At 31.8% G+C, this 13,806-nt stretch overlaps 2 protein-coding genes across 2 annotated transcripts; one reads left to right on the top strand and one right to left on the bottom strand.

The window, feature by feature from the left end:
• Positions 1-3,039: 3,039 nt before the first annotated feature.
• LOC109160328 (40S ribosomal protein S2-3-like) lies at positions 3,040-4,909 on the bottom strand. Its single transcript, XM_019308651.1, has 2 exons — positions 4,200-4,909; positions 3,040-3,391 (listed from the first exon to the last, which is right to left on the bottom strand). Exons 1-2 carry the CDS (start codon positions 4,848-4,850, stop codon positions 3,227-3,229), a joined length of 816 nt encoding a protein of 271 aa, XP_019164196.1. The 5' UTR covers positions 4,851-4,909; the 3' UTR covers positions 3,040-3,226.
• A 5,492-nt stretch (positions 4,910-10,401) lies between these two features.
• LOC109159912 lies at positions 10,402-10,845 on the top strand. Its single transcript, XM_019308022.1, has one exon. The coding sequence runs from the start codon at positions 10,402-10,404 to the stop codon at positions 10,843-10,845; it is 444 nt and encodes a 147-aa protein (XP_019163567.1).
• The last annotated feature ends 2,961 nt before the right edge of the window (positions 10,846-13,806 follow it).

The raw sequence follows: 13,806 nt of genomic DNA, 5'->3' as shown, positions 1-13,806 counted from the left end.
TCTTTCACCAAGTGAATGAAGATATATAAATGGCACAAGTGTTTGGTCCCACTATGGGACGGTTTTACATTTAGTCCTCGACAGATTATTAATTTGGAATAAGGTTCAAATTGGCCATTATATTGACATATATTTATGACGGATAAAAGAGTTCGAACAACATAAATGAGTCAAAGCCTACATACAAAGAAATTTATTGTGGTCATATTCAAGTGACCAAAATTCTCTGAATTAAGTCATTTCCGTTGTAGGAGAAAGAAGAGAAAAAGGGATGGGGGAAGGGAAGATAGCTGCTCCAAAGAGAACATTCTCTTTGGAGTAGTGGTGATAGCTAAATGGCGCATGTAGGTACATATCAATAGAGAGCGTGCGCGTGGCGTGCCAGTGCGTGAGTGATGGAGGAATCCATTACCCTCCTCCCTCACGTCCCGTGTTTATTTTTTATTTTTTAAAAAAAGTCATATAATGGTCGTATTGACCATTGAGACAATTTTTTTTCTAACAAGATACATGAGTTAAATGTCTTCCAATGTCTTCAAATTTAAATCAGATTGTTTTGAAACAAGGGAGACCGGTAGTGAAATTTGAGGAGAATGAATGGAAGGATTTGGCTATCAAAGAATAAAAAATTACCTTGGTGGGGTGATTTATACAGGAGAGGTCTCCGATTGATGAAATTTGGGCTAAATTCAAGGAGAGTTTTACTATCTCGACTGAGGTTCAAATAGGTGTGCTTAATGCAAGACAGATTTTGATCCAATTTCAGTCGGAGCAAGATTGTAATAAGGTCTTTGCTAAGAATCAAGGAATTATTGAAGGAAAGCTTGTGCGATTGTCCAGGTGATCACTAGATCGGAAGTCGCGGTGAGACTTACCATTCGTGGCAATCTAGATATAGATGCCTAGACTGCCATATCATCTATTCAATCTACAGGCCTTGAAGCGAAAATGTGCACCAGTGGGAAAGTTTTTGGTTGTGGATGCGGCGACGACGAGGATTTAATTTGACACAGATGGCAGATGATGACCTCTAACTTGGAAGGGTTTAATTTGACCACATTTTGGGAATTTTGACAAACTAATACGGTATGATGAAAGAGAAGTGGAAATTATATTGAAATTACTACATTACCTTTGCACTCGCCGGGCGTCTGATGCCTTAAGTCGCCGAAGGACTAAAATGATTAAAAACTTGATAGTCGAAGGATGTAATTAGCCAAGTAAAAATGACTAGGACCAATAAACATATTTTGGTAATTTGCTCAAATAAAATTATTGTGGTCATATTCTAGTAACCAAAATTCTCTGAATTAAGTAATCTCCATCCCTAGGAGAGAGGGGAGAAAAAGGGATTGGGAAAGGAAGATTGATGCCCCAAAGAGAACATTCTCTTTAGAGTATAGGTGGCAGTTAAATGGCGCGTGCGCGTGGTGTGCAAGAACGTGAGCGTGATGGCGGAATCAATTATCCTCCTCCATCACGTAACGTGTTTATATTTATTTATTTATTTAAATCCTATAATGGTCATATTGACTATTGAGACAATTTTTTTTTCTAACAAGATAAATGAATCAAATGCTACAAACAAAAGGAATTTGTTGTGATCATATCCTAGTTGCCAAAATTCTCTCAATTAGGTTGTTTCAGTCCCTAAGAGAAAGAGGGGAGAAAAGGATGATGAAGGGAATATTAATGCTCTAGCGAGAACAATCTCTATAGAGTACGTGTGTGCAATTGCCGTGCCTGCACGCTCGCATAATGGTGGATTAGTTATCCCCGGGGATATGCATGCATTTAATAATTGAAATATAGAATCATCTATCATCTATTCGACTATATTTCAATATAACCACATTCTCACCATTATCTACTTACATATTTATTCATTACTAAAATTATATTTATTATTATCTTCTATCTTTTCTATTTGACTTAATTTAAACATTATTCACACTATCAAAATTAAAATTTGAACTCTATACTAAATTTATATTTTGATTGAAGTCAATAATTATTGGTTCAAATATTTTTAATTATGTTAAATATCATAATACAAATTTAGTCCAAATATTAGATATTAAAATTTCACATATATATTACTATATTAGAATTCAAAGTAGATATATTTTTAATGAGTTAATACCCAAAATCGTCCTCGACTATAGTGGTTTTTCTCAATTTCATCCTAAACGACTTTGGTGACCTAATATCGTCCCAGACTTTTGTGTTTCGCTCAATTTAGTCCTCCATTTGTTATTCCGTCAAATTGGTGTTAAATAAAGGGACAATTCAATAATGTCAATATTGATCTCTCTTTACTTTCAACTTGTGAAGTGCGAAATTCCTCTTTCTTGTACGAATTACACCCAGAATTACTCCCGAACCTGCAAATCAAATTTTATATTCGCAGTTTTAGGAGTAATTCCGGGAGTAATTCGTAAAAAAAAAAAAAAAAAAATTCGCAATTCACATGTCTGAGTAAAGAGATGCCAATATTAAAATTACTGAATTGTCTATTTATTTAACACCAAATTGACAGAATAACAAATGAGGAACTAAATTGAGCAAAAACACAAAAGTCTGGGACTAAATTGAGCGAAACACAAAAGTCTGGAACGATATTAGGTCACCAAAGTCGTTTAGAACGAAATTGAGAAAAATCACTAAAGTCGAGGACGATTTTGGGTATTAACTCTATTTTTAATTATGTCATATATAGAAACATAAATTTGATTTAGATATCAAATAAAAAAATCTTACATATATTTAAACTTAAAAGTAAAAACTATATTTATTCTATTTAAACCAAATATATTTTAAAATATCCTAAATATAAAGTAAAAATCACTCAAAATTAAACTTAAGTTAATTTGATAGCATTAATCTAAAAATAAATAAATTTAAAAAAATAAGTGTTAGTAAACAAGTTTTCTAAACATAAAAGAATGAAAAACAAAGAATGAAAATTGAAAATTTTAAAAACAGAAAATAGTTTGCTAGTAAACGACCCCAAGTGCCGGGGCAAGACAAAGGAGAATATAACAAAATCAAGCGTCTCAGAATGACAATTAAACACACTACAGTTGATTGGCAGATTAAATTATCAAATTATGTCCAAAAAGATAAGAGAACCAGAGTTTATATAAGGAGAAATAAATGGATCAAAATTCCTTAAAATCTTTAAACAAACATTTCCTAGTAAAAAAGTCCTAGCATAAAACCTTGCTTATGCATCAACCTTTTCAGCAACCTCCTCAATTTGGACAAACTTGGTGGTTGGCTTGGCTAAGATATCGGTATACTCTTCGAATGGAGATTTTATGAAGCGAGTCTCCTTCCAAAAGTCTGGCGTAAGGAACCCATATGTCTTCATAAGACAATCAAACGTTGCCTGCAAAACGCAAAACCAAAAGGTTGATACCCAACAAAAACCTCCTTGTAAAGAAACAACATTCGGGAAGTCAAATAGTGCAGCCCATACTTAATTCAACCATCTTTGTTGCCAACAGACATTTTAGATGACAGAATGAATCAATAGGGTATGGCAAAAACTTATGTGAGACCAGCCGGGTTATAGACAAGTGGGTGAGATGTTCAATGAAGGTACATTGTGCTCAAGTATAATCAACTATCCTGCCAAGCACCTTGTGCTCAGAAGGTCATGAGATCGAGCCTCAATGGAGGCGTTGTGGACTCTTTGTGCTTCATTAGGTTGAGAAAGTATGTTCGAAAATGTTGCACACAGGTGTGACTCATAAGGTATATGTTTGAAACAGCTGAATAACTGATTAACCAACAAAACACATCAACCAACCAATATGCAGAAATGACAATTGGACATCTATAGTAGTAGATCAATCTAAACAAAAGACCAGCTGCTAATTTACTCATGGTTCATCCGATCCGATGAGGGAAAATGATTAAGCTGTGAAACTATAAAACTATATTTCAACAAACAAGTAACAAGATTCTCCATTGAACTGTATGACTAGGGAATAATGATAATACTAAAAGTGCATAATCCCAATTCAAGATATAATAATAGTATGATTTGAATAATACAAATAGTGCAATTCAATAAGACCAGATAATAAAATGGATCATTGAATATACATATTAAACAGAGGTATTCAATCAATCATATATATAAGTTTAAAGCAAAAGATTAGCAGAGAGACAGAACAGTAAAAAGAGAATACCTTAACAAAGTTTCCAAGGGTTTTAGTAGAGCCACGGGAAGAGGTGAAGACATCCTCAATACCAGCAAACTGGAGCACCTTCTTAGGAACCCTAGCAGCAACAATTCCAGCACCACGGGGAGCCGGGACCATCCGGACGGTAACTGAACCGCACTTTCCGGTGACCTTGCAAGGCACAGTGTGAGGCTTCCCAATCTTGTTCCCCCAGTAACCTCTCCTCACGGGAACCACAGACAGCTTAGCCAATATAATGGAGCCGCGAATGGCAGTGGCGACTTCCTTGGAGCACTTCACGCCGAGCCCGACATGGCCATTGCCGTCGCCGACGACCACGAATGCCTTGAACCGGGTCCTCTGCCCTGCCCGAGTCTGTTTCTGGACAGGCATGATTTTCATGACCTCATCCTTGAGAGATGGCCCGACAAGAGTATCGATGATTTGATACTCCTTGATGGGAAGAGAGTGGAGGTAGATCTGCTCCAAAGATCGTATCTTGCCTTCCTTCACAAGACGTCCCAGCTTGGTAACCGGAACCCACTTCTCCTCCTCGGTGTCACGGCGACCTCGGCGACCACCGCGGCCTCTTCCTCCACGGTCTCCGCCGCGCCCTCGTCCCCCAAAACCGCGCCCAAATCCTCCTCTCTCAGCCATGCTTAGGGTTCGGGTTTTCGCGCAACTGCACAACTGAGCTAGGGTTTTTCTGCGAGTAAGTGAATAGGTTTACTTTTAAGTGGCGAACTCGAGGAACTTGGTAGATCTGGCCTGTGGGCCTTTAGCCCGTTTTAATGGTGGACTCAAAATTTTATACAGAGTATTAAGTTTTGGGTCAAACTGTCCAAGTATGTCCGGGCAAATTTTATTGTGGACTATGGTCCATTAGTCCATATAGCAATGTCTCAATCATTCTTCCATGGATCATGGTCTAAACATTTGTGTGAATCATAAATAAAATATATATATCTTTAATATACTAAAAGTACATTATTTTCGACAAAACATTATCTATATGGGTTAGGCATGCATTTTCTCGTATTGATGAGTGCAGCACTGATATTCCCAATTTTAATAATTGCATTATTAGTTTATTCTCTAGATCATCTAATGTTATAGCTCATTCTTTAGCTACTGCAGCCGTTTCACAGGCTAGCACTTTGTATTGGGATTCGGTCCCTCCTGACTCTATTTTCGTTTTATTATCTTAATTAATGCAAGCTGCGTTTATTTTCAAAAAAAAAAAAAAAAAGTACATGATTTTTATATAGTATCAAATAATGTGCATTCAACACACAAATAATGTACTTTAGTATATTAAAAATGTATATTACATTCATTGTCCACACAACTATGTTGACCATAGTCCACACAATAATTTATCGTAGTGTGGTCCATGAAGTAATTATTATTTTAATTATACTTCAGTTTCATTTGAAAATATTACTCTATTTTTAATTTTAATTCCACACACACTAGTTTCATTATAACAATACTAAATTATCATTTTAGTTATATTACAGTTTCATTTGGCAATATACATTATTTAATTATACTAAATAAAATAAAGTTACATAATATATAATTAATATGTGTTTATAGTTAACAAATTATGTGCTTCAAATTTTTTTGAAGAAATATGTCTTCAATATATATTTATATGCACATAATTTTTTAAGCAAACCTTACAATGATGCGAAATAGACTTGATCCATAGTATAACAATTGCTACCTAACCTCACCTTCACCATCACAAAAATCACGTGTGCCTACATCACCTTAAAAAAATATATTCCATATAGTTATTTAATTTATCTAATCAACTTTTGTTTCTTGAAAACTATACTATATAATAACGTGCACGCCAATAATTCCATCTTTGCTTTAAAGATTCCTCGGTCAAAAGGGTTGCTTTAAATATCTACTTTTGCAAGAGGTTAATAATGAAAAATACTACCATCAATATTACTTTCCTCACTACATGTTATATTTATTACTCCGTATTTGTTTAAAAAAAATTATCGGCAAAACCAATGATCAATCATAAAATAAAATAAAATAAAATAAAATAAAATAAATAAATAAAAAAATTGAATGACAATATGTGATTATATGTAAAACAGCCCATTAACAATAAAACAGTGTAACTCTTCCTGTATTTCTCTTAAAAACTTCCATTTTTGATGTGAAATCAGCTTAGCTTAGTGATAGCTAAATTTATTTTTTAATTAGTGGTGATTAAGTTAATTCATTAGCACTCAATGAATGAAAATCACACCATTGATGAATGTTAAGAGTGGAACCTGGAAGGGAAAATAACATTTTCCTAAATAATATTAAGTAATTTATGCCACGTAGGAAATATACACACACACATACCATTATTGCGATATACACTCATAACTCTTCAATAAAGTTTTAATTTTAACTCCTAAAGTAACAAAATTATTAAACTATATTAAAGTTTTAGTTGTACATGAATATTTTAGTACTTGTAATGTTTTTTTAATTATAATATTAAAGAGCAAATATCAATTTTGATCTAACGAGTTTTAGCAAAATGACAATACTAATTGGGGGATGTAAACCACAGTAACTTAATGGCCCACCAAACAAGCCCAAATGTTGATGCGCACAATAAATCTGTCCACTTTGAGGCATAATCTTACACTGTCGTCGCCGATATTCAAACCTTAGTATCTTCTTCTAAATACTGCATATTGAATCATTGAGTTAATCCCGTACGGGCTCTAATCAAGTATTTATAATAAAGTGGATCACCCATCTAAAAGCTCTTGTAATGGAAACATCATTAACTCATCTATTTAATTGTTTGAATATTATCAAACATTTGGCTTATTTATACAACTAAACGAGTGATGATAAATTCGCACACATAATTTTAAACTATTGACATGACCTTGTTTGATGAATTGATGGTGAAATATAAAAATGATACAGTAGTTTGTTACCAAATAGTATTTCCAAAAAATAAAGTGGGAGGGGACACGTATGACAAATTATAGAAAAATATTAGGGTCCGTTTACTAACAGAAATTTGTTTTCTATTTTTTGTTTTCTAATTTTTCAGTTTTCATTCTTCGTTTTCTGTTTAGGAAACTTGTTTATCAACAAAAAATTGTTCTCTGTTTTCTGTTTTCTAATTTTTCAGTTTTCACTTAAAATTTAGTTTAGATAATATTAATATTTGTTGAGCTAATATTTAAAATTTATTTTTGGGTATATTCATTTGAATGACATGTATATGAATATATAACTTTTACTTTGAATTCTAATATATGTGAGATCGATTTCAATATCCGATATCTGGATCGAAATTGTATTATGATGTAATATAATTAAAAATATTCGAACTAGTAATCTATTGAGTTCAATCAAAATCTAAAACATTACATAGCGTTTAATTCTTAATTTTGATAATGTAAATAATGTCTAACTTTAAAGTGTAAACAAATAAATTATGTTTAAATAAGTAAAGTAAGTAGAAAAGATAAAATATAGGGATAATAAGTAAAATAAGATGATAATGAATGTAATCATATTAATGTGGTTATAGTGACATATAACTAAATAGATGATAGATGATTCTGCTTTTCATTTCGAAAATAGTTTTTAAGTGTGTTCCACATTTCCAGAAATTTCAAAAAATTATTTTCAGTTTTCAAAATGGAAAACTGTGTTAGTAAACATGTTTTCTGTTTTCTATTTTCCAGTTTCTGAAAATTTCTGGAAATTTTCAGTTAGTACCTAATCTCTCACTTTTCACTTCCAACTTTTACTCTTTCTCACAATTTTTTGGGAACTTAATGATAAAAATATCTTATCATTGTTTGTCAGGAAATAAAAGTGAAGAAGTAGAATTTGAGAATACATGTAGCAAACTCTAAATTATATACTCTGGATACGGACGAATCTTGCATTGTGGATCTTGGTTTAAAACAAAATTCAAAATATGTATATACAATTAACCTTTTATATGCTTTTAGAGTAACTTTCCCGTGAGGCCGTTTCACGTATCCTTATTCGTGGGACGGGTTGAGTCAAAAAGAAAATGTAATATTTATATTTAAAAATGTAATACTAATCAAGAATAAGGTATTGATTACTTATAATTAAGACAATTTGTAATATTTTTGAGAAAAATATATTTCTTCTGTCATATTTTATTTATTGGTCAAACCAACTATTTCTTCTTTGCTTATTTTCTTTAGTAAACTTTAATCATTTTTAAATTTGACTTTTTTTTAAATATATAAATTTTATATACTAATAAAAAACTTAATATTTTATGAAAAATTGAATTAAAAATAATTTCGATCAGGCTTCATTAATCGAACTAAATAATCAAAATGGAACGAAAGGAATAATATTTTTAAATCAAAATGTAAAAATAAAGTCTCATACAAATTTTTATTTTTATGTAATTTTATTTTATTAACTGAACTAGTATTTTCACCCGTGCGATGCACGGAATTGATTTGTTGTAATATATTAAGAATATTTGGATCGATATATAATTATTTAGATTAGAACATAAAATACTCTATATTATATAATGCAATTGAAAATGTGATTTGGATAATTTGTGTGTTTTGATGTTATCATTGCTTGAATTTAAGCAAATAATTGCTCGAATTAATAGTTAATGTGTAGATGTATGCATGCGGTGGTATAACTTTAGAGATTTTATTTATCATTGTTTTTTTATATATATAAATTAGGCGAATTAAATGTTCTCGTTCTCTAGCATCTCAGTTATATGAATGAAGTGCTATCCTAATTCATTTGTTTGGAAGATATATTTTTTGTCTAAATATATAGCAATTTTGTCATTTAAAAAAAAAACATAATAGCAACGATTGTATTTACACACTATTGAAACTTCTTTGTAGACAACATTGGTAGTAGCAACACAATCTTGTCCATCATCGTCTAGAGCTAACACCTCCAATCTATCAGGATAGGTGAGTCGGGTGAAAATATATAATGGTAGGATATTAGTCAATTAGCGATCCTTTTATACTTTAAGTCAATTAATAATATCAGATTCATTTTTAGTCAATTATTTTTTTTAGTCAATTAGTCAATTAAAATATCATATGCAGTGATTTTTTTACCTAATTTTCGTTCCATTTTTAATTGATGATGTATAATATTATTATTGAAATATTTCCGTTCAATTTTTAATTTACCTTTACTATTTTTTAAAATATGCATTTACTATTTATGATGTAGAATATTATTATTGAAATATTTTCGTCCAATTTTAGTTTCCGTTTTAGTTTTAATTAAAATGCAATGATCTAACCATTTATTTTTTCATATTAATCAATTATGTGTTGTAAAACCTTTGCGGACATTATTCTATTGACGATAGGATTCTTAATACTGTAGGAGTCCTAATTATGTAAGAGTCCTGAAGGCTATTATGATAGAGATGTTATATATACCATTGTAATGCTGTACAGAGTTCCTTCCCCGGATGATAATAAGAATTATTTTTCTATGTTCTTTATTATTATTCTTCTTCTTGCTATTATTACTCTTTATTACTGTTCTCCACGAGCTAAAGGCCTGCAGACAAACCTGTAATTCAACACGTTATCAGCACGTTCAACCCCGGTGAACGATTATGGTTGTACTAACCAAGCGTGAATTTACCGAACTAGCCTTAGACGGGAATAACTATTTAACTTGGGCTCTTGATGTTGAGATCTATCTCGCATCAACTGAGCTACAAGATACTATTATTGTTGATTCCACAAGTAATGCGGCCCAGAAGGCCAAAGCACTCATCTTCCTCCGTCACTATCTTAATCATGATCTTAAGAATAAATATCTTACCGAAAAGGACCCCTACATTTTATGGAAATCCCTCTAGGACCGCTTTGATCAACAAATATCGCATGTTCTCCCCCAGGCACAATATGACTGGCTAAATTTGAGGTTTCAAAATTATAAGTATGTTATTGAATATAATTTGCATTACATAAAATTGTGTCACAGCTCAAACTCTGTAAACAAGAAGTTTCTGACAAAGACTTGATCGAAAATACTTTGTCCACATTTCATGCTAGTAACATTGTACTCCAGCAGCAGTACAGGGCCAACAACTATACCCAGCATGTTGAGCTGATCTCCGCCCTTCTAGTAGCTGAGAAGCATAACCAGTTGTTAATGCGAAACCATAATGCACGCCCTGTTGGCTCTACACCAGTGCTTGAAGCACACCATGTTGCCCAGTCAAGCAACACTAGGGGGGAACCAAGGTAGAGGACGAGGAAGAGGTCGTGGAAGGGGTCCAAGTCGTGGAGGAAAACATGGAAGCAATAAGAATCATAACTCCCGCAACAAGCAAAGGCAGCCAAAAAATCAGGAACAACCAAGATCATCCAACAATCATTCCTGGCAGCAGCAAACCTGCTATAGATGTGGGTGCACAGGACATTGGTCACGTACATGTCGCAACCCGAAGCACTTGGTTGAGGCATATCAGCAAATAATTAAGAGGGACAAAACGCGGCCTAAAGATGAGTCTCACCATGTTGCGTTACCAGAAGCAAACGCACTTGATGATGCTGATGATGATGACCTCATGAAGTATGAGCTTGAAGATTATGGAGATCAAGAATGATTTTTTTTCTTTCTATCCTCGTTTTTATGTAATAATCGTGGATTGGCCGCGATAGTTTCTTTCATACTTTTAAATGCCCGTGTTCATTTTGAATAAATATTCTATGCTCTTTAAATAAATCTTCTTATGAATAGAATATTCATTCCTCGTTTTCCTAATTACTCATTTCTCTAGAGAGATACGGGGGACGTTTCGGCTTTATGCTTGGTAGATAGAGCAACCACACACACTATTTTGACAGACAGAAGATTCTTATTGTGGGCTCTAGAAGAGTTTCACTTATTCTTCTTAATGGGACAAAGTTGATAATCGAAACTGCCCTCCTATATCCTCAATAAAAAGAACCTTACTTAATTTTAAGGATATTCGGTCCAAACGAGTTTTCACATAGAAACTAAATCAAAAACAATACTGAATTCCTTGATTGTCTTGACAAAAATGGTAAATAATCAGGAAATGGAAATCAAATAACTTCCTTCCTTTTCTTTAGGCTTATATCATCCTTATATCAAGCCCCAAATTTCCTACGTTGCACTTGCGGAGAAATTTAAAGATACACATTCTTTTGGTTTATGGCATGACTGTTTAGGTCACCAAGGGCAAACTATGATAAGCCGGATACTTTCAAACTCGACTGGACACAACCTTCTTAGGACAAACATTCTTTCTACAAAAAGATTTCACATGTGTTCCCTGTGCAAAGGGAAAACTTATTCTAAGGCCCTCACGTCCTACGATTGGTTTTGAGTCACATGTCTTCCTATAGAAGTTACATGGTGATATTTGTGGACCAATTCATCCTTCATCCAGACCATTCTGATATTTCATGGTCCTTATTGATGCTTCCACCCGATGAACACATGTGTGCCTGTTGTCCACATGAAATAAGGCATTCGTAAAGTTCATAAGTCAACTCATTAGATTGAATGCTCAATTTCCCGATTATCCTATTATAAGAATATAAGAATGGATACAACTGGTGAATTCACCTCGTCAACTTTTGACGATTATTTTATGGCCATGGGGATTAAGGTAGAACATCCTATACCATGGTCAACGACATTTAAGACATTCAATAACATTGGGAATGCAAAATAAATTTAAATGGAAGACAATTATTGCAATCTTCAAGACTAAACATTAATTTTAAAATTAATTTGCATATACATATGATTATATTCTACAAACCTACAGCACTATAAATACATCTTCACGATTAAGTAAAAAAAGACTGAAATGGTGTGGCGAACTAAGTTGTGCAAGGTCCATTGTTTGTTGAGCTTTCAAATAAGCTTTGCGGGGCAACATGGTGAAGCTGTATTGGGCATGTTGGGTAAGCGTCCAAGAAGAGGATGAATACACTTTCACCTTCAAAGATTGCACTTCAGAGAGCTGTGTTGCACTAAAAGAATCCACAATCATAAGAAGCAAGAGGAAGGCCATACCACTAATTCAGGTGCTTAGTCTACCATCATTTCAATCTTACTCCATAATAATATAGTTTATATTCTTAATAATGAACAGTATGTATTTATATAATATTTTAAATTAATTTTCAAGAAAAAATCTAAAATGTGTTCAGCCAGAAAAGAAAAAACATTTACCATACAAAATATAGAGCACAAAATATAGAGACATATTATATGATGTTCTCTGTAAAGTGTGGACAATTTCTAGACAAAAGATACTTAAATTTTATACCGTGCATCGCACGGGACAAATACTAGTCAAGTAAATAGGATTTTATTTTTAATTATAATATAGATATAGATTATTATTATTATTGATTTACATATCAGATCATATTATTATTGATAGATATAGATTATTATTTTTATTTTTATTTTTATTGTTTACGTAGAAACTTTGGGTTTAGAATAAACTTTTATTCTATGTTAATATTTTCGATCAAATTAACCATAATTAACTATACCATGATCTGCTACGTTAATATTACTTATTTATTTGTTAATATTCTTACGTTTTTTATTCTAATCATAATTAAGGACAACATCCTCCCAGATGCTGGGTCAGGGTGTGTGGGGCCCTTAGAGTTGGGGTTCAACCTTTTGGAAGAATAATAAAGGACAACACAATATTACCAAATATTACAATGCAATATTACCAATTTCTATACATCATTTTCTTACCAAATAAAAATTACCATTTCTTTGACCAGCAAAATAAGTTTGGGCGGGAATATAATAATATAATAATATAGATATAGATATAGATATAGGAGGGGATTTTACTTTTAATTATATAATATAATAATATAGATATAGATATAGGAGGGGATTTTACTTTTAATTATATAATATAATAATATAGATATAGATATAGATATAGATTGTGATTTGATGTATTATACTGGGTAATATTATTCTGAAAATTAAAATGCATTGATCTGACTGTTTCTTTTTCCATTTTAGTCAATTATGGACCATTTTTTATTTTCAGTTAATTATTAATATTTATTTCTTTTTTTCAATTAACCTAATTTATGTTCCTTTTTTCATTTTTAATTTTCAATCAATTATTAATATTCATTTATTTTTCTAATTCACCTAATTTCCACTCCATTTTTTATTGATGATGTAGAATATTATTGTGAAATATTTCTGTTCCTTTTTTATTTTTATTTATTTTTTATTTCTATTCATTTTTTAATTTACCTTTTCTATTTACTTTTGGGCGAAAATCAAGTAAATAGGATTTTATTTTTAATTATAATATAGATATAGATTATTGTTACTATTATTATTATTATTATTATTATTATTATTATTATTGACTTACAGATCAGATCATATTATTATCGATAGATATAGATTATTATTATTATTATTATTATTATTATTATTATTATTATTTACGTAGGAACTTTGGGTTTAGAATAAACTTTTATTCTATGTTAATATTACCGGTCAAATTAATCATAATTATTTATACCATGATTTG

This window comes from Ipomoea nil, unplaced genomic scaffold, assembly GCF_001879475.1.
Source record: "Ipomoea nil cultivar Tokyo-kokei standard unplaced genomic scaffold, Asagao_1.1 scaffold2845, whole genome shotgun sequence".
In the NCBI taxonomy this organism is placed as follows: domain Eukaryota; kingdom Viridiplantae; phylum Streptophyta; class Magnoliopsida; order Solanales; family Convolvulaceae; genus Ipomoea; species Ipomoea nil.
This window is presented reverse-complemented; position numbering and strand designations above follow the sequence as displayed.